At 44.9% G+C, this 21300-nt stretch overlaps 1 protein-coding gene across 10 annotated transcripts in view; it reads right to left on the bottom strand.

Annotated features, from left to right (window-relative positions):
• Window positions 1-1721: 1721 nt before the first annotated feature.
• The window catches only part of Acaca (acetyl-CoA carboxylase alpha), a 278427-nt gene continuing 258848 nt past the window's right edge, over window positions 1722-21300 (bottom strand). For all 10 annotated transcript variants that reach the window (XM_046423254.2, XM_046423255.2, XM_046423260.2 and 7 more), the window contains 4 exons: window positions 14773-14927; window positions 13962-14132; window positions 6180-6316; window positions 1722-4007 (listed from right to left, as the gene is read on the bottom strand). In XM_046423254.2, coding sequence (XP_046279210.1) covers window positions 3884-4007; window positions 6180-6316; window positions 13962-14132; window positions 14773-14927 — 587 coding nt within the window. In that variant the 3' untranslated portion in view covers window positions 1722-3883. The remainder of the gene's footprint in view (window positions 4008-6179; window positions 6317-13961; window positions 14133-14772; window positions 14928-21300) is intronic.

Here is a 21300-nt window from a genome sequence, read left to right as displayed (position 1 = left end):
CTATCACTCCCCCAAATGGCTGCTCTGCTCCCATTCAATACCCCAGGGGCCCTTGACTCCCTACAGATGCCAGCTCCCCAGCCTGGAGCCTCCTGGCTGCCACTTCTGACAACTCCAGCCCTCAGCTCTCTGTGCCACTCAGTGGGCCTCAGTGCTTCCTGCTTCCTGTGGGGCAGCATTGGCCCTCTGATGCCAGGTCACGAGAAGCCAGCTGCTGGGCTTCCCTCCCAGCTCAGCGCCTCTCAGCCTCACAGAGCCCTCCCTGGATGGCCACTAGCCATTTGCATTCATCACAGTGCTCTTGCTTTCTGGTTAGGGAACTAGTGTTGGTCTAGGACTGGATCCCTGAACCCTCGGGCTTTCCTTTATTACACCAAAGGAGTGCCAATGGGAATTTTAATTTCCTTATATTAAAAACTGGAGAAGCTGGGCACAGTGGTGCATGTCTGTAATTCCATCAGCTCAGGAGGCTGAGGCAGGAGGATTGAGAGTTCAAAGCCAGCCTCAGCAAAGCGAGGTACTAAGCAACTTGGTGAGACCCTGTCTTTAAATAAAATACAAAAAAGGGCTGGGGATGTGGCTCAGGGGTTAAGTGCCCCTGGGTTCAATCCTAGTACAAAACAAAAACAAAATGAAGCAAAAACTGGTGCAGTGTCACTTCCTAGCAGAAGAAAGCACTATCCCTGTCGGTCAAACAAGTTCCTAAGAGCCCAGGCCTGTGGTATGGTCTGGTTGTCGCTTGGCTGGGGGAGGAGGCCGAGGCCTCTCTGCTGGCCAGGACTCCTGCCCTGTATACTGAGTGCAGCAGCTGGAGGCAGAGAAACAGTGTCCCCGTGTCTGCCTTTTAAAGAATAGCTGACTTTACAGTGATTCAACCTGATACTTTCGAAACTTTAACAGCTCATTTCATCTTGGAAGAAGCCATTCTCTGCTTTGTTACACATTCCAAAGACAGAGACACACACAGAGACAAACGGGGCACTGAGTTTAATAATCAGCCAGGGCTAGTGATCCCCCCAGCTTTCTTGTGGCCTGTACCTTTCTTTGCAAATGTTCAGGGATTGATGCTCATTCCTGCCTCAACTATACGGACTCACAGCATTTACAAAGGGAACCGAGACCGAAGGCCGAAGGCACAGTTGAGTGTCCTGCCCTCAGTGCCCCAAGTGCCTAGACTCCAAAATCCAATAAGTTCTCCAGTACTAAGAAAACTTAAAACCTCTCCTTCCGAGTCTCTAACAAGGGCCAAGAAGCCCAGACTTTAAAACAGACTGTTTCAAAAGACCCAACTTCCTGCCTGTTAGGACGGGACTTCCATGGACTGGGCTCCAGGCCCAAAGGCTCTTGGGCTGCGGTGGGCTCTGGAGCTGTTATCCTCACTGCACAGGCCAAGCGCCTTCTTCCCTGCCCTCAGCTGATTCTCTTTTTGGGGGCCCCCCACCGAGGCCCCCGTCCATCTCTCAGCAGGCAGGGTTTTCTATGGAAACTAAAGAGCTGCTTCTCGGCTGGGCACGGGCATTGGCGGCCTGGCGGATTCTACCTTCATTCAGGCAGAGACAGGTGGCAAGGCCAGCCCTTTGTGGCCTCCCCTGTTCATCCTTGTGTAAGGTTGGAGACAAAGGGTGTTGGGTGTCGTACCCCACCACTGAGTCCCTGTTACAGCCCTGCTGGAGGTGGAACAGATGGGTGGCTGGGCGTGGATTGAAATGACAAACTGTGGCTCTTCTACAAATGTTGAAGGTTTATTTCAACAAAATGTGAAAAGAGTTCATTTGACTGAAGGCTCCTCACGTGGCGGCGGTGTGTCCACCGACTCCTCGCCAAGAGGGGAGCAGGCTGCATTGTGAACAGAGAAAGGTAACACGGCAAGCTCGGTTCCAGCGAGTCCTGGTCACTATGTCATTTTTTCTGGGAACATCCGACTGCTCACTTCTGCGGCTCTTTCTGACTCTCCAAATGGACAATCCCTGTCCCGGGGAAGGGGGAGTAGGCACTACAGGGTTCTGGAGAGGAACCTTGTTCATTTAAATGTGTCATAATTGGGTGGGACAAGGGGAGCTCAATGAGCACAACCCATGCCCACCCCGCACAGGACAGGCATCCAGAGGAGGAAATGATTTTCTCTCACCTGTGGGCATGTGGGATTTGACTTATTACAGAAAAGTGCAGAGGGATAATCTGGTCAGAGACGAATCCAGTTCTTACTTACCAGTGAGCAAATAACTAGCAAAAGTGCAAGCTTCTTCCTGGACTGGGAATTATCCTCCATTTTTTCCCTGCCCTTCTTGGAAAGTACCAAACACCTATACCTTCAGCCAGGCAGCCTGAGGCCCCGACTCTTAGAGGGGGCCCGCTGCTATCCAGCCCTGTAGTGTTCCTCAGCAATCTAGAACTGCTACGTTCCGCCGCTCTCTCTGTACAAGGAGAAGAGGGGGAGGCGGAACCCTTTCTTGTGTGTGAATTACAGGGTTAAGGCTCAAAACTGTAGCTTGTTCAGAAGTATTCATACCCCTGCTTCTACTGCATCTTAGTGATTTCCTCCTTGGTCGTCAGTGACAAATGCAATTAGCTGAGCTGTAGGAACTGATGCCACCCCAGCCCTGATCACCTGCCACTCTTGCTTTAGGAAAACCAATGGGGGAATCAGTAAGCTCTTTTCTTGGATAAACTGGTTGTTGAAAATATGTTCTCTCCACCACTCCTGTGAAGGCCCCCGCTGCTGGCCAGGGAAGGACCAGAAAGCATGGGGGACAGCAGCACCATGACTGAGTTGTGAGGGATCTTAAGGTCATGTGGAATCCGAAATCCCTGGAAGCCTTCAAACACCAGGAAGGCCGGTGCCTGGTGCTGGGAGCACAGCTGCCCCCGGGTCCTCCCAGCATCTGTGGGAAGGCCTGCTGCTGTGTACATTCAGGGAAGGAGACGAGGCCCAGGGAGGACAGAAATGTCAGCTGCTAGGAGAGATGCCCCAGAAATAGGGATGAGCCATGCTACAGGCACTGACGGTTAGCTTCTTGCAACTGTCAAAGCTCCAGGCTTAACAGTGACAACCTTCTAGGTCCTAAGGAGAGCGACGTCTCCCTTCATGGCTATTCTTTCTGCAGCATGAGTGTGCATCAGGGGCAGAGGCTGGGCTTTTCACACCCTGACCTCACGGCTCCTAGGTACATGAGCTAGGTGAGAGGTGGCAGGTCAGCCACCGTCCATGTGTACTAAGAGAAGTTAATTTAGGGGCCTCAATCTTAGGTTAAGAATCACTACCTGGTCTATTTTATTTTGCTCTTGGGTCATGGTTTCCCCTCATCTTTGAGTTCTGATTGAGCTTGCAGCAATTTCATGCTCTGGCCTTTCTCCATAAGCAGAAATCTTGGTGTAGTTAAATGGGGGCGGGTTCCTCTCCAGTGCCTACTGTGTGCTGGGCAGAATGTGGGGTGATAAACGATGGACTTGAGGTTTCCTTCTCTCCTGGGCCCCAGCCCTCCTCTGCTGCCTGTGGCTGAGGCTCATGAGGCCGGGGGACTGCTAACTGCCTGGAAACTCCTCACACATCCCTGTGCCGGGGTCAAGGGGCTGTCGGGGCAGTGTAGTGAGAGCTCATGGTACCTGCTGTACCCTTCATTGCCTTCTGAGTCCTGTGCAGGGAGAGAGGACTGTTGACACAGCTGGGGTAATAAATACTGAACGGCGGGGTGGTTGTGACTGGGCTTTGTGATCCTATATCCCAGATGTCATGCATAACCTGAAACATTCAAGGGAAAGCAAAATGCCACTCTGTCTCCAGTGCTGGGTCTCCTGTGCCTTCTCATTACAGTGGATTCAGTTGTAAGAGGCAGCTGTAGCCCTTTTCTCCAGAGGCAGGGCAGGGATGGGCAGGAAGCTCTTCCTACGTGGAAGGGGAATCCATCGTGGAGAGGATCCGTACGACTTCTGCTCGCTGAGTGGGTGAGATGTGCTGGGTCATGTGGACGATGGAATCCATGGCAACCTCGGGATTGGCCTGTACCAAGCTGAAGCAGATTGAGGATGGTGAAAAGTGTCTCAACTGGGGCAGCTTTAGAACTGTCAGGCAAACATGCTAACATGGCCCACTGCCTTGCTTTCCTACATTAAAATGTCCTCAACAAGTCCAGCAACTTGGAAGGCTGAGGTAGGAGGATTGCAAATTCAAGGCCAGCCTTAGCAACTTAGCAAGACACTGTCTGAAAATGAAAAGGGCTGGGGTATATAGAGAGCACCCCTAGGTTCAATCCCCAGTAACGACAAAAAGCAAAAACAAAAACAAAAAAACAACAACAAAAAAACTCTCCAACTCTTGGCTGGGGCTGTAGCTCAGTGGCAGAGCGCTTGCCTAGCACACGTAAAGCACTGGGTTCAATCCTCAGCACCACATAAAAATAAACAAACAAAATAAAGGCATCTGTCCATCTACAACCATAAAACAACAACAAGTAGAGCACTTGCCTAGTAGGTATGAGGTCCTGAGTTCTATTTCTAATATGAAAAACCAAACCCAAACCACCAGCATTGACAGAAATCTACATGAAAGGGGTGCCCTGGCTAAATCAGGGACAATATGGCAGCAAAATAAATACAGTGATAAATTAGTGAAAACACAAATTCTTTTCTCTATACCAATAATGAATTTCTTTATAGAATCTGAGTGCTGACTCATCATTGGGAAGGGTGAGCTGACACTGGAAAGTTATCATTTTGCAACTTCATTGTAAAGACTGGTTCATGCAAGAATCACCACTGGACATTAAGTCTAAGGGAAAATTTTGATGGGGAGCAAGACATCTGTATGACCTTCAGAAGTGTCTTCCCATAGACTGCTCATTAAGTGCAAGGAGGGAAAATCAGTAATTGTACAGTGGAGAAATTGAGTAAGATCTTGACCAGGTGATGGAAATCAAATCAAATAAGGAGTGGCAGATGAACACTGTGTGCCTCCAGATGGGGACTCTGTGAAGGCCACATCACATAACCACATTAGGCAATCTCAAAATGAGCAATGGACTACAAATGGTAAATTTCTTTTCAATGCTGGAGATGAAATCCAGGACTATGCACCTGCTGGGCCAGCACCCTCCCACCACACATCCCAGCTCAGATGGCAGGCTGAAGATAAAGTTTTTAAATTAATGTCAAATTTTCTATAGCTATGTACAAGACTATCTCAGCTGGGCACGGTAGCACATGCCTGTAATCCCAGTGACGGCTGAGGCAGGAGGATTGCAAGTTCAAAGCCAGCCTCAGCAACTTAGTGAGATTCTGTCTCAAAATAAACAAAACGGGGGGGTGGGGGGGTGTTTGGATGGTGGCTCAGTGGTAAAGCACTTGCCTAGCTTGTGTGAGGCACGGGGTTAGATGCTCAGGACCATGTATAATAAATAAAAATAAAGTTCTATCAACAACTAAAGGGAAAAAAAAAAAAAAAAAAACGACTGGAGATTTGGTTAAGGGGTTAAGTGGCCCTGGGCTCAATTCCTGGTACCAAACAAACAAAACTCTATTCTTAGCACACAAATGATAAAAGCAAATGGGGTAATGTAAGTTATAGGTAAATTTAGGAGCAGATATATAGACGGGTGTTTTCTAAAACTAAGAACAGTTTGGTAACTTTTCCACAATTAAATATTTCCAAATATTATGAAAATGCTCAAATAGGTACCATACAGTTAGCTTTCCTTTCTCCCAGAATTTTCATCTGGTTCGAGTGTGTGTGTATTCAGAACTAACAGGTGTGTGCAACCAAACTAAGCTTTTATCCAGTTGAGATTACTAAGTGCCCCTGGGAACCAGAGAAAGAAATGTGCCTCAGGGCTGTATTGTATAGCAGTCTCCAACATCAAGAGGCCACAAAAATCGGGACATCATGTCATGATTTGTTCTGAACTTTCTATTCCAAAGAAACTAGTCCCTCTAGTGGGGCACTGTGGTGCATGCCTGTAATCCCAGCGGCTTGGGAGGCTGAGGCAGGAGGATTGCAAGTTCAAAACCAGACTCAGCAACCTAGTGAGGTCCTAAGCAACTCAGTGAGACCCTATCTCTAAATAAAAATTTAAAAAGGGCTGGGGATGTGGCCCAGTTTTTAAACGCCCCTGTGTTCAATCCCCCACTGAAAAAAGAAAAAAAAAAAAGCCCTTGTAGTTCAGGTAAGTCTCCCTTGCTGGTCTCACCTGCGGATCTGCTTGAGCACGTAGTCTCTGCTGATGTATTTGATGTTCTCCTCTATCACTGATCGAACACCATCTTCTTCTGTCAGTTGTTTCTCCAGCCATTCCACCAGGTCCTTATTATTGTCCCACACATAGGCCTGCAAACAGTGACTCTTTGTGAAACACTGGGATCAGGCCAGGCCCCATCACCTGATCAGTTACTGGAAAGTTTACTCCCAAAGCTTGCTTAGTGTAAAAAATGCTAGCCATTGTAATAGGAGGAGACAGGGGAGTTGCACTTCCTGTTTCTCTCCTGTGAGCTGCACAGACACATTCAGATCCTCCAGCTGGGCTCTCCCAGGGCATCAGGATTCACCCCACACTGTTGCCAGATTTAGGGTAGCTACCTATGCTACAAAGGCTAAGAGATTCAATAACCTGACAGGTTTGAGAGAAATAGTTAATAGCTCACATGGCTTAGTAAACTGTGACTGAGAAGTTAGGGTAGTTTGGTTATTTTTTTTTTCTTTTGGAGAAACTGAAACATAGTTCCCAAAGTGTGTCTCGGGTCCCAGCGAGGCCTGGCAAGTGAGGCCCTGAACTGTGCCTTGGTCCTGCTGTGGAAGCCTCCTGCAGTCCAGCCACTGTTTCACTGAGACCCTGGAAGAAGTCTCACTGCTACAGAAGAGCCACCAGGACAGAAACCTGCCCCCATCTTACTAGCTATGAGAGTATGAAAAAGGGTTAGGAAGTCTACAACCCTGAAAGACTCAGTAAACCACTGCCTGCCTCCTGTTTTTCAAGATCATTTAGCTGAGTATTTCCTAGGTAGTCGACTACATAATAATTCAGGAGTGTGTTGGAAGCCTAATAGCCTTCTCCTTGCTCTCTTCTCCTCTCATTTTCTTTACAAATCATTTAGGAATCGTTTTGTTAATGGTTTCCGGAAAACCAAGTACCACCATTAGGGCTCATTCATATTTATGTCATTTTGTTTGGGTAATTAAACACAAAGCTCGTCATTTAAAGGTGCGCTATCCTTCTCTGTTATCACTAACGAAGTCAAAGTCAGAATGACAATGAGTTTTGCTGTAATTTAATAGGTGGGTACAGTGGAAACTAGAGGCTTCTTCGGGGCTTGCCATGTGGTGAGAGGAAACCTGGACACAGGCAAGGACACAAGAGGCACCACTGCAACCACAGGGCCTGTGAAGGCACCGAGGGGACATTCCCTCACTCCCTCACACCCTCCAAAAGGCCTCCGCAGCAGGAAAGTGGGCACTGGGCTGTTTTCAACCTGGTTCATGCCTTTAAAAACATGGTGTTAGCCGTTTGTGGTGGCGCACACCTGTAATCCCAGCTACTGGGGAAGCTGAGGCAGGAGGATCCCAAGTTGGAGGCCAGCCTGGACAATTGGCAAGGCCTCATTTCAAAATAAAATGACATGGCCCAGTGGTGGAGCACTTGCCTAGCATGCATGAGGCCCTTGGTTCAATCCCCGGTATGGCAAAGCAAACGAACAAACGAAAAACCCTAAAAACGTAGTTCTTTTCAGACTGTCACTTCCTAGTCCTAACTTAGCTGGCAAGTTAGCTGTGATTGATTATTTATTATGTGCCACTTCACTGACTTTGGTGTCTCTAAAAACCTGTAAGGAGTCCTTTACACATGAAGGATGCACTCCTAGGACTAGACACCAGCAGTGAGCTTTTTCTTGCTCTCTGTCCATTTCCTTTTCTGGCTCCAGATCTGCCCATCTCTACCTGTCATCACTGACAGATCAGCTCTTCTTCAGCTGGGATGGTGCCTCGTGACAGTGCGAACCTGAGGGAGCCAGACCATTTCTCTATGCCTCACAAAGGATTGAAGGTGTTTTGTTTGTTGGTGTGTGTGTGTGTGTGTGTGTACTGGGGATTGAACCCAGCCTTTTTTTTATTTTGAGGCAGGGCCTTGCTAAGTTGCTGAGGCTGGCTGGGATTACAGGCATGGGACATGGTGCCCTGTTCAACAGCATCTCTTGAGGCTCAGTGGCAGAGAAGTGTTTTGCTCCCAAGAAAAGGAAGTGCCACATCAATTACTACTGCCAAGGGGGAGATGGGTAGCACTGTTTCCACCATGTGTGGTTGTCTTAACTCACTCATGAGTTCTGGGATAAGGAGCCATATGGGGACAGACACACCTGGAGTCCAGACTCCAATCACTGCCATCTAAACTTCCACATTTCCATTTCTTTCTTCTTTTTTTTTTTTTTGGTGCTGGGGTTTTGAACCCAGGGCCTTGTGCTTGTGAGGCAAGCACTCTACCAACTGAGCTATATCCCCAGCCCTTCCACATTTCCATTTCTATCACTGGTAAAGTAGGTTTCTCCATAGTTCCAAGATTTATACCTTCCCCTACTTAGAAAGATTTGGGAGGAGGGAAAAATAAAACAATGGATGCTTCTTGGATTTCAGGATGGGGGGAAAAAAAACAACTAGATTTACCCAAGAATCCCAAAGCCTTTAGTTTAGGAGAATATTTAATACTCTTATTAATCATTTTTAATCCGTTTGCTTTTAATTAAGAAACAGCATGATGCTTTCCTATCAACATATGCCAGGGAGCAGATTAATTGTGGCTTAAGATAACTCTCCTTGATTGGTGTAATGTATTAGCTAACGAGATGCCTGCTTCTAACGATGCTCAGACACTACACTGGAAAGCCAGCTACCCTCTAGAGAAAACTCTTCTTCCTTCCCCTCCTGCAGCCACAGAATATGCTAGGTGTTTAAACACTTAAGAAAGTTTCCAGACAAGATTAGAGCAGCACATTCTAAGTTTTACAGTTGCTTGAAAATATGGGCCCTATATATGGAACTGCTGTTCATGTAAATAGGTTCACTGGATGACAGCCGCCAAGCCCCAACCCCTATAAAATGTAGGTCACAGCCCAGAGTGCACAAAGGCAAAAGGGCTGCAAGTCCTAATCCATGTGTTTAGCACGAATAAACGAATGCACCTCCATGGCACTGGTTTTCAGACCTGGGAGGGCTTCATATGCTGTTGTGAGCTAACATGTCCCAGCTGGGTTCTCTGTGGAGTTTACAACTCCTTGTCTGGCCTCTTTAGAATGTCTTAAGACATTCTAGCCATCTAGGACAGGGATTCCAGTTCCAGGAAAAAAGCTATCATCACTTCTCTCTTTAGAATTAGGAAAATGTGACTGATATTCCCAGTATTTCAGTGTCAATCGATCGATCTATTTATTCATTTATTTATTTATTTTTTAGTTATAGGTAAACACAATATCTTTATTTATTTTATTTTTACGAGGTGCTGAGGATCGAACCCAGTGCCTCACGCATGCTAGGTGAGCACTCTACCACTGAGCCGCAACTCGAGCCCTCAGTGTGGATTTTAAATAAGTGTGAAATGATGGGTGGCTAACCTTATGACAGGCCTGCACTTATATGTCACCTGCCTGATATGCCAATCAGACATTTTAATACCAATAAAGACACTTTCTCTCTGAAACAATGGCGGAGTATCTTAGGCTCTACTCAGCCTCACTATTATATGTAGTAGTCTAGCTTACAAAAATCTACATAACCTGTTTGGAAAGTTCGGTTTCTTAAAGCTGTTACGCCCGCTGTGCGCAACAGTATAGCAGGGCCAAGGAGTGAACCCTGATCGCCACACCCTACAAAGAACTCACCTTGTGAGCTTTTTAGAGACACCTCCAGCTGGGGAAGTTCCTTGCAGTTCTCACCTAGGCTCACCTAGGAGCCACCCAGTGCAGTGGGATGCGATGACACACACATCCCTGAGCAAGTGCATATTTTGGAAAGACATTTCAATATGCCTCCACTTATAAGCCTTACCTATACAGGAAGCAACGTGATTTTTTCAGAGGCTCTGGAGTACAGCAGCAAAAGGCCACAGGGGCCAGAGTGGCTTGCTGGACCCCCATCTCCTGAGAACCACCTTTCCCCAGGCCCATGAAAGGGCCAAAGCAGCACTTTCCTGGTTGTGCCTTACCTCCTCCCTTTCTGCTCCTACACAAAAAGTATGATTAAGTGACTCTATCAATGGTGCTTTTTCCTGTTATCCTCACAAGGGCTACCTATCTGGAGCCCTGGAATAAGGGTAAGTGAGTAGCCATCTGGAAAGTAACAGTACCTGAAGGCACTAAGCTGTGGGAACATGACAGCCAGCCAAATCAGAGTTTTCACCCAGCATCCCTACTGCCCATTAACACTGTGAAGTCACACACCTCTGTTGTTACTTTCAGCTTCTAATACACTGTGCTGAGGCCACTGTGCTCTGTGCTTATGTAGTCTGAACTTACTGAGCCTTGTGAATCGTGAATGTCACTCCCATTTTACATATGAGGAAATGGAGATTCAAATAATATGCCCAGCAGTAAATGGCAAAGCTGTGTTCCCAAAGGTTTGTAAGATTCCAAAACCCACATTCTTCTCCTTGTTCTAATCTCAATTTTTACTATTGAAGGGGAGGACCAATCAGCCTGTTTGAAAAACTACGTACCTCAAATTGTGAAAGTAAAAAATCAAGACAGAAAACATGTCCATGAAACAAATGTGCACCACACACTTACAAACCAATTTAAACCACTGTTCTTGTTATTGTTTTCAGGGAGCTGTAGTGGTGCTTTGCTTCTGCCTGCAGTGAACCATAAACTTTACCATTTCCTACAATAGGGACTGTCCCAGTGGATCCAAACAGAATCCCATAATTCATGGTAACGGATACCTCTAAGAGAAACAAAAGAATTACACTTCTCAGTTATATAACATCAGTGTCTTTAATTTTTTGTCCTCGAATCTCCTTTTTCAGGATTAAGATTAAGAAAACAAATTCTCGAGGAAAAAAGAACACAAGGCATGGCTAGTATATGCCTATCGCTACATGTCCTTCCCCACCGGTCACCACAGTAAGGATTAGAGGGTCACTTCTTGGTGCAAAGTGAGGGTTTAGACTTAGACACTTTCTGCACTTGAGAGACACAGCATATTAGACACTTTCTGCAACTTGAGAGACACAGCATATAAAATCTGTCACTGTTTGAAGAACCAAAAAAAAAAGGTTTTAAGCGGTTTCCTAACAAGAAGCAGATTCTACAGCAGCCCTTCAGAGGCGGCCTGGTGGCTTCTGAACACTGCAACACTCTCTTCTCTCAAGGGCGCTGCAGATTTTATCACCCACCCCACACTAAACTAGGTCCTGCTGAGCCTGCAGAATATGGAAGGAGGTTTCAAAGCCATATGCCCTGACTTCAGAGGATCACCCATCCTTACTGTCTCTCCTTGCTGTCCCCTGGATGGAGAATTCTGGAGGATGCTGTCTTTTGTAGACTGGAGGATGCTGTCTTTTGTACACTGGAACAAGAATTGAGAAATTGTCTCAATTCTTGGGTACGATTGGTTCCCAGTGCTCAGCCTCTTCCTGGGCTATGAGACTGGAGGTGTCTCCTGTACTTGTTCTAGCCGGGAGCCTGTGCACATATAGTCAACTGTTCTCTCCACTGGTAAGAGATGGCAATGACCTGTTTCTTCAGACACACTGTCCCCCTGGGAGCAGGATGCTAAGGAGTAAGCGAGGGGCCTATCTACTTACTTCACGCTTGGGGGGAAACTATTCCTTCTCCTCATCCTTGTGCCTACTGAGGCTGTGCACGTCCATTAGTGACTAATGCGGTAGGAAGCGACTCGGGCCTCTCCTGGCCGCACACACACACTCCATTTACCTAGCTGGCCACTCTTAACTGGAGAACAACCTCTTATTTTACACTTGCGTGACTTTCAATGCCAACTTCCACTAGAAGCTGCCAGTAGCCACTGACAAAATTGTCTCACTCAATTATGATGCCACAGGCTGACCTTAACCTGAACCAAATGTCGGAGAAGGCTGTGCTCCCCTGCTGCGTATCTGAAATATTTATCCAAAGAAGCTTTTCAGTCGTAAAGAAATGGGCAGACTTAACACAAAGGTGAATCTTAGAAGCATCCTACTGCACTGGCTTTAAAACCAACAGTGAATCCTGGAGTTCCTTGCTGAGAATGATTAGCAGAGGCTTCAGGCGACATTTTCCAGAAAGAAGCCAGAGTGCCCCTTTTTGTAGGCCAAAACCCTTCAAGCCACCACCCTCGGGCAGCCAGCCCTCCATCAATACTCTAACCTGGTAGTCACCAAAGGTTTTGATTACAGAGCTAACAGAAAGATAGATGTGCTCTATCAATATTCTGATAAAATATATACCAACACAATTTAATCCATATACTGTTAGCTGCTAATAAAGGTTAACTTTTTTGTGTGCGGTGTTGGGGAATAAACACAGGGCCTTGTGTATGCTAGGCAAGCAGTAGACCACTGAGCTACAACTCCAGTCCCTACTTTCTTTTCTTTTTTTGGTACTGGGATTGAACCCAGGGGTGCTTAACCACTGAGTCACATCCCTACCCCTTTTTAATAATTTTTTGAGATAGGGCCTTGTTAAGTTGCTACTGCTGGCTTTGAACTTGCAATCCTCCTGCTTCAGCCTTGAGTCACTGGGATTACAGGTGTGCACCACTGTACCCAGATTTAGCTTTTTCTTCCCATCCTATTGTGCCCCATCTTACACACATTGTTATTCCAGGGCCAAATGCAAGTGTGTCTGCTATGTCATCCTGGCCTCCGACCTGCCCCATCCCTAACCACGAGACAAGAGCACCAGGAATGCCATCCCAGGGGCCTGCTTTATGGCATGCATACTTCCTATGGAATCACCCTGAGAAGATGCTGGATTCCCAGTTCCTTACATGCAGGCTGGACATTCCCTCCCATCTTTCACTTAATCAGATCTTTCCTTGTAGTCTGTAGCATCTCCTCCTGCCAAAGTACTATCACATTCTATTAGCCTTCCTGCTTCTACCCCTCTTCTATTCCATCCTCCACAGCTCCCCAAGTAGTGTTTCTAAAACAGAAATCAGAGCATATCATTCTGCTGCTTAAAATATCTCAGTAGCTTCCCACAGACCTCAGGATAAAGTCTAGACTCCTCAATAGTATTCAGGGCCTTGTGATTAGCACCCTAACCCCAACCCTTCTTATCCAGCACTTGATCTCTGAACCATACTGAAATATTTGCTGTATGCATGCATACTGCTTTTGCTATCATGCACTGGAACATTCTTCCTACCCCCCGCCACCAATCCAACCTCTCCCTCTGGTCCATTCCCACTTTGTTTTTGAGTCTCTGCTGAGATATTACTTTCTCCAGAAGTATTCTCTGACTATCTCTCCTCCTTCCCCAAGGTTGGATGTCTTCTCTTTGACTATGCTATCTGCTGTGTTTAGTGCAGGACCTCTTGACTCATCTGACTCCCCCAAGAGATAAGATCTGTGTGGGACCTGGGGATATAGCTCAGTTGATAGAGTGCTTGCCTCACATGCACAAGACCCTGGGTTCTCAAGCCCCAGCACCAACAAAAAAAAATAACAATAAAAACAAGGCCCTGGGTTCAATCCCTAGCAAAACAACAACAAAAATCAGTGTGGACAGGGTCCTACTGGTGTCTAGGAATGTTGTGAGTGTTCATAAAGATTTGCTGAATGACTGCATGAGCTGCAAAATATGTCCTCTCACCTCTTCTAATAAGATGTCAGGAATGTTATTGGCTATGTGTGTACGGGAAAAAGGACTTAGGCCTCTAGGATTCCTTTCCATTCCTGCCCTTCGAGGCCTGTAGATTCTTACATGAAGAGCCTGCAACCCTCACGTGGGATGAGAAGCACATGAAGGCTCCTCTGGTGACCACCTACCTTCACTGTTCCTTCCACTTCCACAAACCAACGCCTTAACATGGCCTGAATCTGGCCATCGGTTAGCTCAGGGTTGGCATTGTGGATTTTCTTCTTGACCAGGTCCTCCAGCAGGAGACGTCTCAGCCGCCAGTAAAAGAAGGTTCGGGATGTTTTCCAATCCAGGATGTCCTGTATACAGATAAGAGTAAGCTTACTCAACACAACCCTAATCTCTGTTCAGCACTCAGTCTAGAGGGAACACCACAGGCATAAAAACCTTCTCTTGGGCTGGGATGTAGCTCAGTGGCAAAGCATCTGTCTTGCATTCGCAAAGCCCTGGGTTCGCCCTGCTGACTGCAGCATGGTACACAGCTTTGGGCCTGGCAACTGCTCAGCCCACACATCACTGAGAGGTTCTGGGGAAAAGACTGGAAATTCCCAGATAGCCAGAGAGAGAGAAACTGGTTTTGAGAAAACTGCTCAGATGACTTGCATGCACCTCAAAGATGAATTAACTGCTGAAGAAACTTGATTCTATAGTAACCCACAGCCAGAGGACCATAGGCAACTGTCACCAGTGAAGGCACATGTGCCTCAGTTTCCCACCAGTGAAATGAACCTGGCGTCCTGAGGAATCCATGGAAACCTAAATCATACATTGCTTTGGGATGACAATAGAAAAAGGAAAAGTTAAAAAAAAAAAAGGAACTCGTTTGCACAAGCTCTTTTAATCTGGCCCTAACAGCTCCCTGCTTGTGGGCCTGTGAGCATGGCACACTTACTTGTGGGTCTCTGACAAGTAGGGAGAAGTGGCAACCATTGTACTTACGTTAATAACACCCTTCTCCTGCATCCGGCCTGGTGTGTCGTGCAAGTCAGCAAACTGCACAGCTACCTGGTGGTAAATGGGAATCAGGAATTCCTCCCGCTCCTTCAGCTTGTTTTCCAGCTCCTTCCGCTCAGCTGGGCTTAGCTCGGGGGTGCCTGCAATTAGAGAAACCTGCCTGTCACACTCTGTGGTGATCAGGAATCTGCACAGAAGCAGCCGCAGTCCTGGGAAGCTCAACGTCACCCTGGCTTCTTTCCTCTGGGACCTGGCTCTCTACTGTCTTCATGACCTCTTTGCTGTATAACATGACTCTATAAGATGCCTGCCCTGTCTTTACTTTGCCACAGGAAGCCCAAATGCCACCTTTTCTCTATGGAGGTCACAAATATGAAAGCAGTGATGGCAGCCTGGTTCCCAGGCCTCTCTCTGAGCAGGTACAAACAACCACAGAGAGGCCTGCACCTCTCATCAGCTCGCTGACTAGCAGCCAGGCCCCTCCATCCCCCACAGGCCACGACCGGCACTCTGACACCTCGCCTATCCTTGCTGACCAGTGTCAGAGCAGACAGACTATTCTGACTGTGGGGAGTGACAGGACAGCTCTCCCAGTGTTCAGAGCATAAACCAGCAGCTCTAGTTTTCCCATGTCCACACTGGTAAGTACCTGAATAACTGCTGAAGTTGTAAGCTACAGCATCCTACAGTTTCTAATCTTAGGTTTGGAATGCTTAACGTCAAATTAGTAAAATCCAATCTAATTAGAGCCAGATCCGTGTGTCTTGGGTCAGTTCAGTGGATTAGCCTCTGGCCTCCCACCTGGACTGCTACTGACTGAGGCAACCCATGACCAGAGTGACAAAGACATTAGTTCTTGGGTTAAAAAAGAAGGAAGAGGAAAAAACAAAAAGGCAGTTCACAAACCCCAGTTGGATTACTGAGCATATAAATCCATAGTCCCCTCACTTAACAGAGAGGAGACTAGAATTCCTTATAACAAGAAGACCACCCCCTCCAATCAATAGTGTCCTAGTAGAGGTGTTGCTATGTTGGACTTTTCTTCCTAATTACTTTCAGAATGGGATTTGCAATCAATACTGAAAATTTAGCTGCCTGCCTAGTAAGGAGGAGTAAGTCTAGCTGAAGGAGCAATAGGTGACAGCCCCTGGTGTTGGGGACAACCTGATGTGCTTTGTCACAAAAGCTGAAAACTACATGAGCACAGGTGACGTGATGCAGAAGAGAAAGGTCTATTGCAAGCATGCCTGTTTCAGAACAGGCCTTGTTTTTAATGCCACCATGAATCATAAGCCATAAACAGCCTTGGGCCGCTGAGTGCGCCGTAAGTATTCTACATGAACGGTGCTAACAGAACAGGGATGTACTCATAGCTTCTTTTTATGAATTTTTTGGATGCTCAATTCCCCCTCCTCTCCCCTTTTAAAAACCCATTAGTATTTTAAAACTATCAAAGGGGGGCTGGGGATATAGCTCAGTTGGTAGAGTGTTTGCCTCGAATGCACAAGGCCCTGGATTCAATTCCTAGTACCACTACCAAAAAACAAAACAAAACAAAAAAACTGTGAAGGGTTGAAGGGTGCCAGAAAACTATCTTTTCTTCAGCTTTCACACAATGGATACTTCAAAAGCCTTCCTTTCAAAACAGGTAAATAGAATGACCACACTGAGCTCCACACCATGGGTTGACACCATGACCATTCATTCCAGCGTGGCCCTGCCCGGAGAACTGACTGGAAGTGGGTGACAGGTGTCTTCTGAGATGAGACTTTCTTAGTTAGAATGCCCTTGATAGGGAAGCAAATGTGTTTCCTTCTCCACTGAGAAGAACCAAGACCTCATTGGAGAAATGGCTGATTACAGGACTGCAGCAGGAAAAATATAAGATGAGCCCAGAACATGTGACAAAAAGCAAGGAAGCAGTTGGTTGAGAAATGTAAGAAGGATGCAGATGCCAGTTTGAATATGTTCTGCTGGCTAAATCAGATGGTTTGAACACTAAAATAATAATTGTGAGAATATCTATGAAGTAAGAATCTTCATATAAATAATTAAATGGTGGAGAAAGGAAGAGGAATGCTCTCCCTTTCAGTAGAATAATAATTAAAACAGAAGGAATGATGAAATTAGAAAATTACCATTTTATAACCATCATAGTAATTGATTCAGCTAAGACTCATCAATGGATACTAAAACTAGTGAGGGACAGTTTGATGAGGACAGAGTCTTCATAAAGTCTTAAAGTATCTCTTTACAAATCACTTATTAAGAAAAGGAAAATGAATAAATATTAAAAAATTCTAAAAAAAAAAAAAAAAGGGCTGGGGATGTGGCTCAAGCGGTAGCGTGCTCACCTAGCATGCGTGTGGCCCGGGTTCGATCCTCAGCACCACATACAAACAAAGATGTTATGTCCGACAAAAACTAAGAAATAAATATTAAAAAATTCTAAAAAAAAAAAAAAGAAAAGGAAAATGGGCTGGGAGAATGGCGCATGCCTGTAATCTCAGTAACTCGGGAGGCTAAGACAGGAGGATTGCAAGTTTGAGGCCAGCTTCAGCAACTTAGTGGGAAAGCTGGTAAAATTTTAATATGAATCATGGATTAGATAATAGTATGGTATCAATGTTTATAGTTCCTGATTTTGATAAATTCATTACAGCTATGTAAAAGAAAGTTGTGTTCTTAGAAACACACACTAAATACTTATGGATAAAGGAGCATGAGGTCTACAGATTATTCTTTAATGTTTCAAAGAAAATGTGTGTGGCAAGTGAGAGTGAACACATGCACATGCTCATGAGCATGCACAAGTGACAAAGTGAATGGGGCAAGATGTTAAAAATAGGTGGATTTGAGAAAGACACCAGAAGTTGCTCTGTACTATTCTTGTCACTTATGAAATTGTATCAAATGAAAAGTTCTAAAAAATCAGCAAAGCTTGGGGAGAGGGGCAGTTCCTAGCTATTTAATGCAGATAATCAATAATCAAAGTTAGAGAGCTGAGGATGTGGCTCAGTGGTAGAGCATCTGTCTGGCATATGCAAGGCCCCAGGTTCAATCTTCAGCACTTAAAAAAAAAAATATTTGCAGGGTACTAGACAACATTGTACATGCTTTAAATCTATTAGCTCATTTAATTGTCACAATAATTTTATGGGATTAGCATTCTCATTGTCCCCATCTTACAGATGAAAAAACAGGCACTGAGAATTTATGTAACCTGCCAAGGTCACAAAGCGAGAAGTGACAGAGCCAGGACTCAAATGAAGTTTGGCCCCCAAAGTTTTTCAACATCATATCACGATCTCTACTTGCTCACTTGAGGTGGAAGAACAGCACTGCAGGAGTAGCACCCTTTCCATTTCAGAAAAGGCTTAATGATGCTGGCCAGACTCCTGTCTGATGAAGCTGACTCTCCATCTTAGTCCCACGCCATAAAGGAGGCCAGGACAATATCTCCAATAATTCCCACCCACTTGGTAGGTCAGATGCAATGCTCTATGCAGGCCTTAGACTTAAGTAGCTTCTCTTATTACTGCAGATTAAGAATTAATACAACAGCAGCCTTGCTGGGGTCCAAGAGATGGCAGTATGAGGGTCATGGCGAAACAGGGAGTTTCAAGCCTTTTCAGCATTCTCACTCTGCATAAACAATTGACACTGAGCTTAAAGGCACATATATATGTATGTAGATTAGACATAGCACTATTTATTGAGTGTTTATTGTACTGCATTCAAATCTTTCAGGAACACATATATCTCATTAGTTACAACACACAATTCAGACCTAGGTCTGGTCACCTGTTAACATTGTCATCAAGCCAGACATCTCAACATAACTAAGCATGTTCCATGTTGCTACACATGTCATCTGTGATCCTGATAAGAACCTAATCTTATGGGGTATCTATTTTACAAGCAAGAAAATGGAGGCACTGAAATGTACAGTGACTCCCAAAGAGATGTGCCACATGCCTATAATCTCAGTGACTTGGGAGGCTGAGGTAGGAGAGTTGTAAGTTCAAGACCAGCCTCAGTAATTTAGTGAGGCTCTCAGCAACTTAGTGAGACCCTGACTTAAAAGGACTGGGAGTATGCGGTAAAGTACCCCTGCGTTCAATCCCCAGTACTGCAAAAAAAAAAAACAACAACAACAACAACCTATATTAAAACTTTAAAAGAATAACAAACACCTCTAATGCTCTTGCCCACTTTACTATTATTTTTTTAGTTGTTGACAGACTTTCATTTTGTTTATTTATTTATTTATTTACATATATGCAGTGCTGAGAATCGAACCCAGTGCCTCATACATGCTAGGCAAGTGCTCTGCCACTGAGCCATACCCCCAGCCTGCTCTGGCCCTCTTGAAACTAGGAAGACCACAGAGCATTTCCTAAAGGCTACCTTGTTTATTTCTTTCAGAGATGCCTTTGATCACAGCTGAAGACCTACCTCAGACAGCAGAATAAAGCAAAGACAGAAGTAGAAAATATACGTGTTTTAAAATGTATATAAGAAAGCCAAAAATTTGTGTGCTTTGTTTTAGGGGAAAAATGTTTTTTTTTAAAATTTTGTTTTCTAAAAACAAAAAGCTGCTCTTCAGCTAGCTAGTTATACCCTCGTGTTGCGCTCTGAGGGCCCCTCTCTCCTTGTACAGCAAAGCAGCCAGCCCCGGTAATGATTTAGGGGAGATTAACAAATATGTCAATGTCTATTTTCTGCTTAATTTAAAAGCGGCGTCTATAAAGATTTTTGACTTCTGAACCCTGTTCTCCTGAAAGAAAGAAGGTAAGAATGAGGAGGGGGATAAAGAGTGATTATCCTATCATTGATCGTTTGTCAGGAGCATTTCTTATTCACTGGACTATTGTAAAAAGCTAAGCTCTCGATCAATCCTGTAAGCTCCCTGTACAATTAAATATCTTGGAATGGTTTTCTTTCTTTTCCAGCCAGATTGCAGGGCCTCAGGGTTTTTAGGAAACCAAGTCGGTGTGTATGCCTGTGTGTGTGTGTGCACACGTGCGCGCACATATGTGTAAGAATATGCTACAGAGAAGAAAAGCCATTCTTCCCTAGAATCCTACTTCAGGCAAAGGCTAAAATGAGAGAAGAAAGGTGGATTGCTCCTATCCTTTCCTATCAACATAAGAAGTCACCATGAAATCCTCAAAATGAAAACCTATCATTAAAAATTTTTAAATGTAAAGAGCTAAACACAGAAGAGGCATCCATCACGAAGCTGATCAAGTATGAGCCAACACTGAGATATTACTATGCTGGTACTTTAGTACTTTTCATCTTATTTAATCCTCACATCAACCTTAAAGATCACTGCCTTATAGATGAGGAAACTGAGACACAAAAAAGTACTTTGTCCAAGGCCATGAAGCCAGGAAGTGTAGAGCTGGGACTTGGGCCTAGGTAGTCTGGTTTAAGAGCCCAGGTTCCTTAAACAAAACTTCTTAAATTGACCTGCAAGTCCCCCAAACACAGCAGCCCAGTTAGGTGTGCCTTGAGTCAGAATACAAGGCAGAGCCAAATCTCCTCCATGGGGTCAAAGCTGGAGAGAAATTCCTGGAGTAGCTGATTTCCACAATAGGAGGTGTTTTTACCAGCCCTGAAACTGAGGGAGGGAAGGGAGCCACCCCAACCTATATACAAGCAGACCTTGTCCTAGGGAGCAGCATCCAAGGGAGGTGAAGCTTAAAATAAAAATCAGACTGGTAGACTTAAAATTCTCAGTTCAGCCAAAGGCACTAGGTGACCTTGTAGGTATCTTTCCTTCTCTGGGCTCAGTTCTTCATTTATGTAACAACAATCCTAATCTAGCAAACAGGGAAAAGGTTTTATATAAAAAAAAGTAACATTAAAGTGTTTTTAAAAGCATTCTTAACTTTTCTTTAAGTTAAACTATGAAGCCTATGTAAATTTAAACCTAATTTTAACTTTTATGGGCCCTTCTTCTTTCCCTTAAAAAAGCAATTTGCTTTGATTGGTTAAATATATATGACACTAGAGCTAAGAATTAGACCACCTTCTGCATAAAGCACCCAAATGTCTCAGATATTAAAACATACATCCATACCTCAACCTTCAGACTGAAAAATCAACATAAAAAAAGACTGGAATCTTATTAAGATTCAAAAGTACAAACATAAGTAGCTGTTTAAAAGATCTATGTAATCACATTTTCTACGTTGAAAGAAATTTCTCTACAAAGATAGTAAGAGTGAAAAAAAAATCCTGCAAAACTACTTCTATATCCATAACAGGTGTGCCTTTCTTTACACAAAAGCATTCTTGAAAAACTGCGTAAATCAGATCCTGTTTTAAATGCCTTAAGGGAGCTATTTAGAAGGAACCCTGCAGTGAATCCTTTGGTAAAGCAAATAATCCTTTTGTAATGGGAATAATTTCTCCCAATGTATCTAGTTTTTTTAAATCCCATTTTCATATATCTGCTTTTCTTCAAAGGGGGCCATACCTATCCAAATACAACTGCATTTG

This window comes from Marmota monax, unplaced genomic scaffold, assembly GCF_021218885.2.
Source record: "Marmota monax isolate L192 unplaced genomic scaffold, Marmota_monax_Labrador192_F-V1.1 WCK01_AAM20220418_F8-fsc00171, whole genome shotgun sequence".
Taxonomy (NCBI): Eukaryota; Metazoa; Chordata; class Mammalia; order Rodentia; family Sciuridae; genus Marmota; species Marmota monax.
This window is presented reverse-complemented; position numbering and strand designations above follow the sequence as displayed.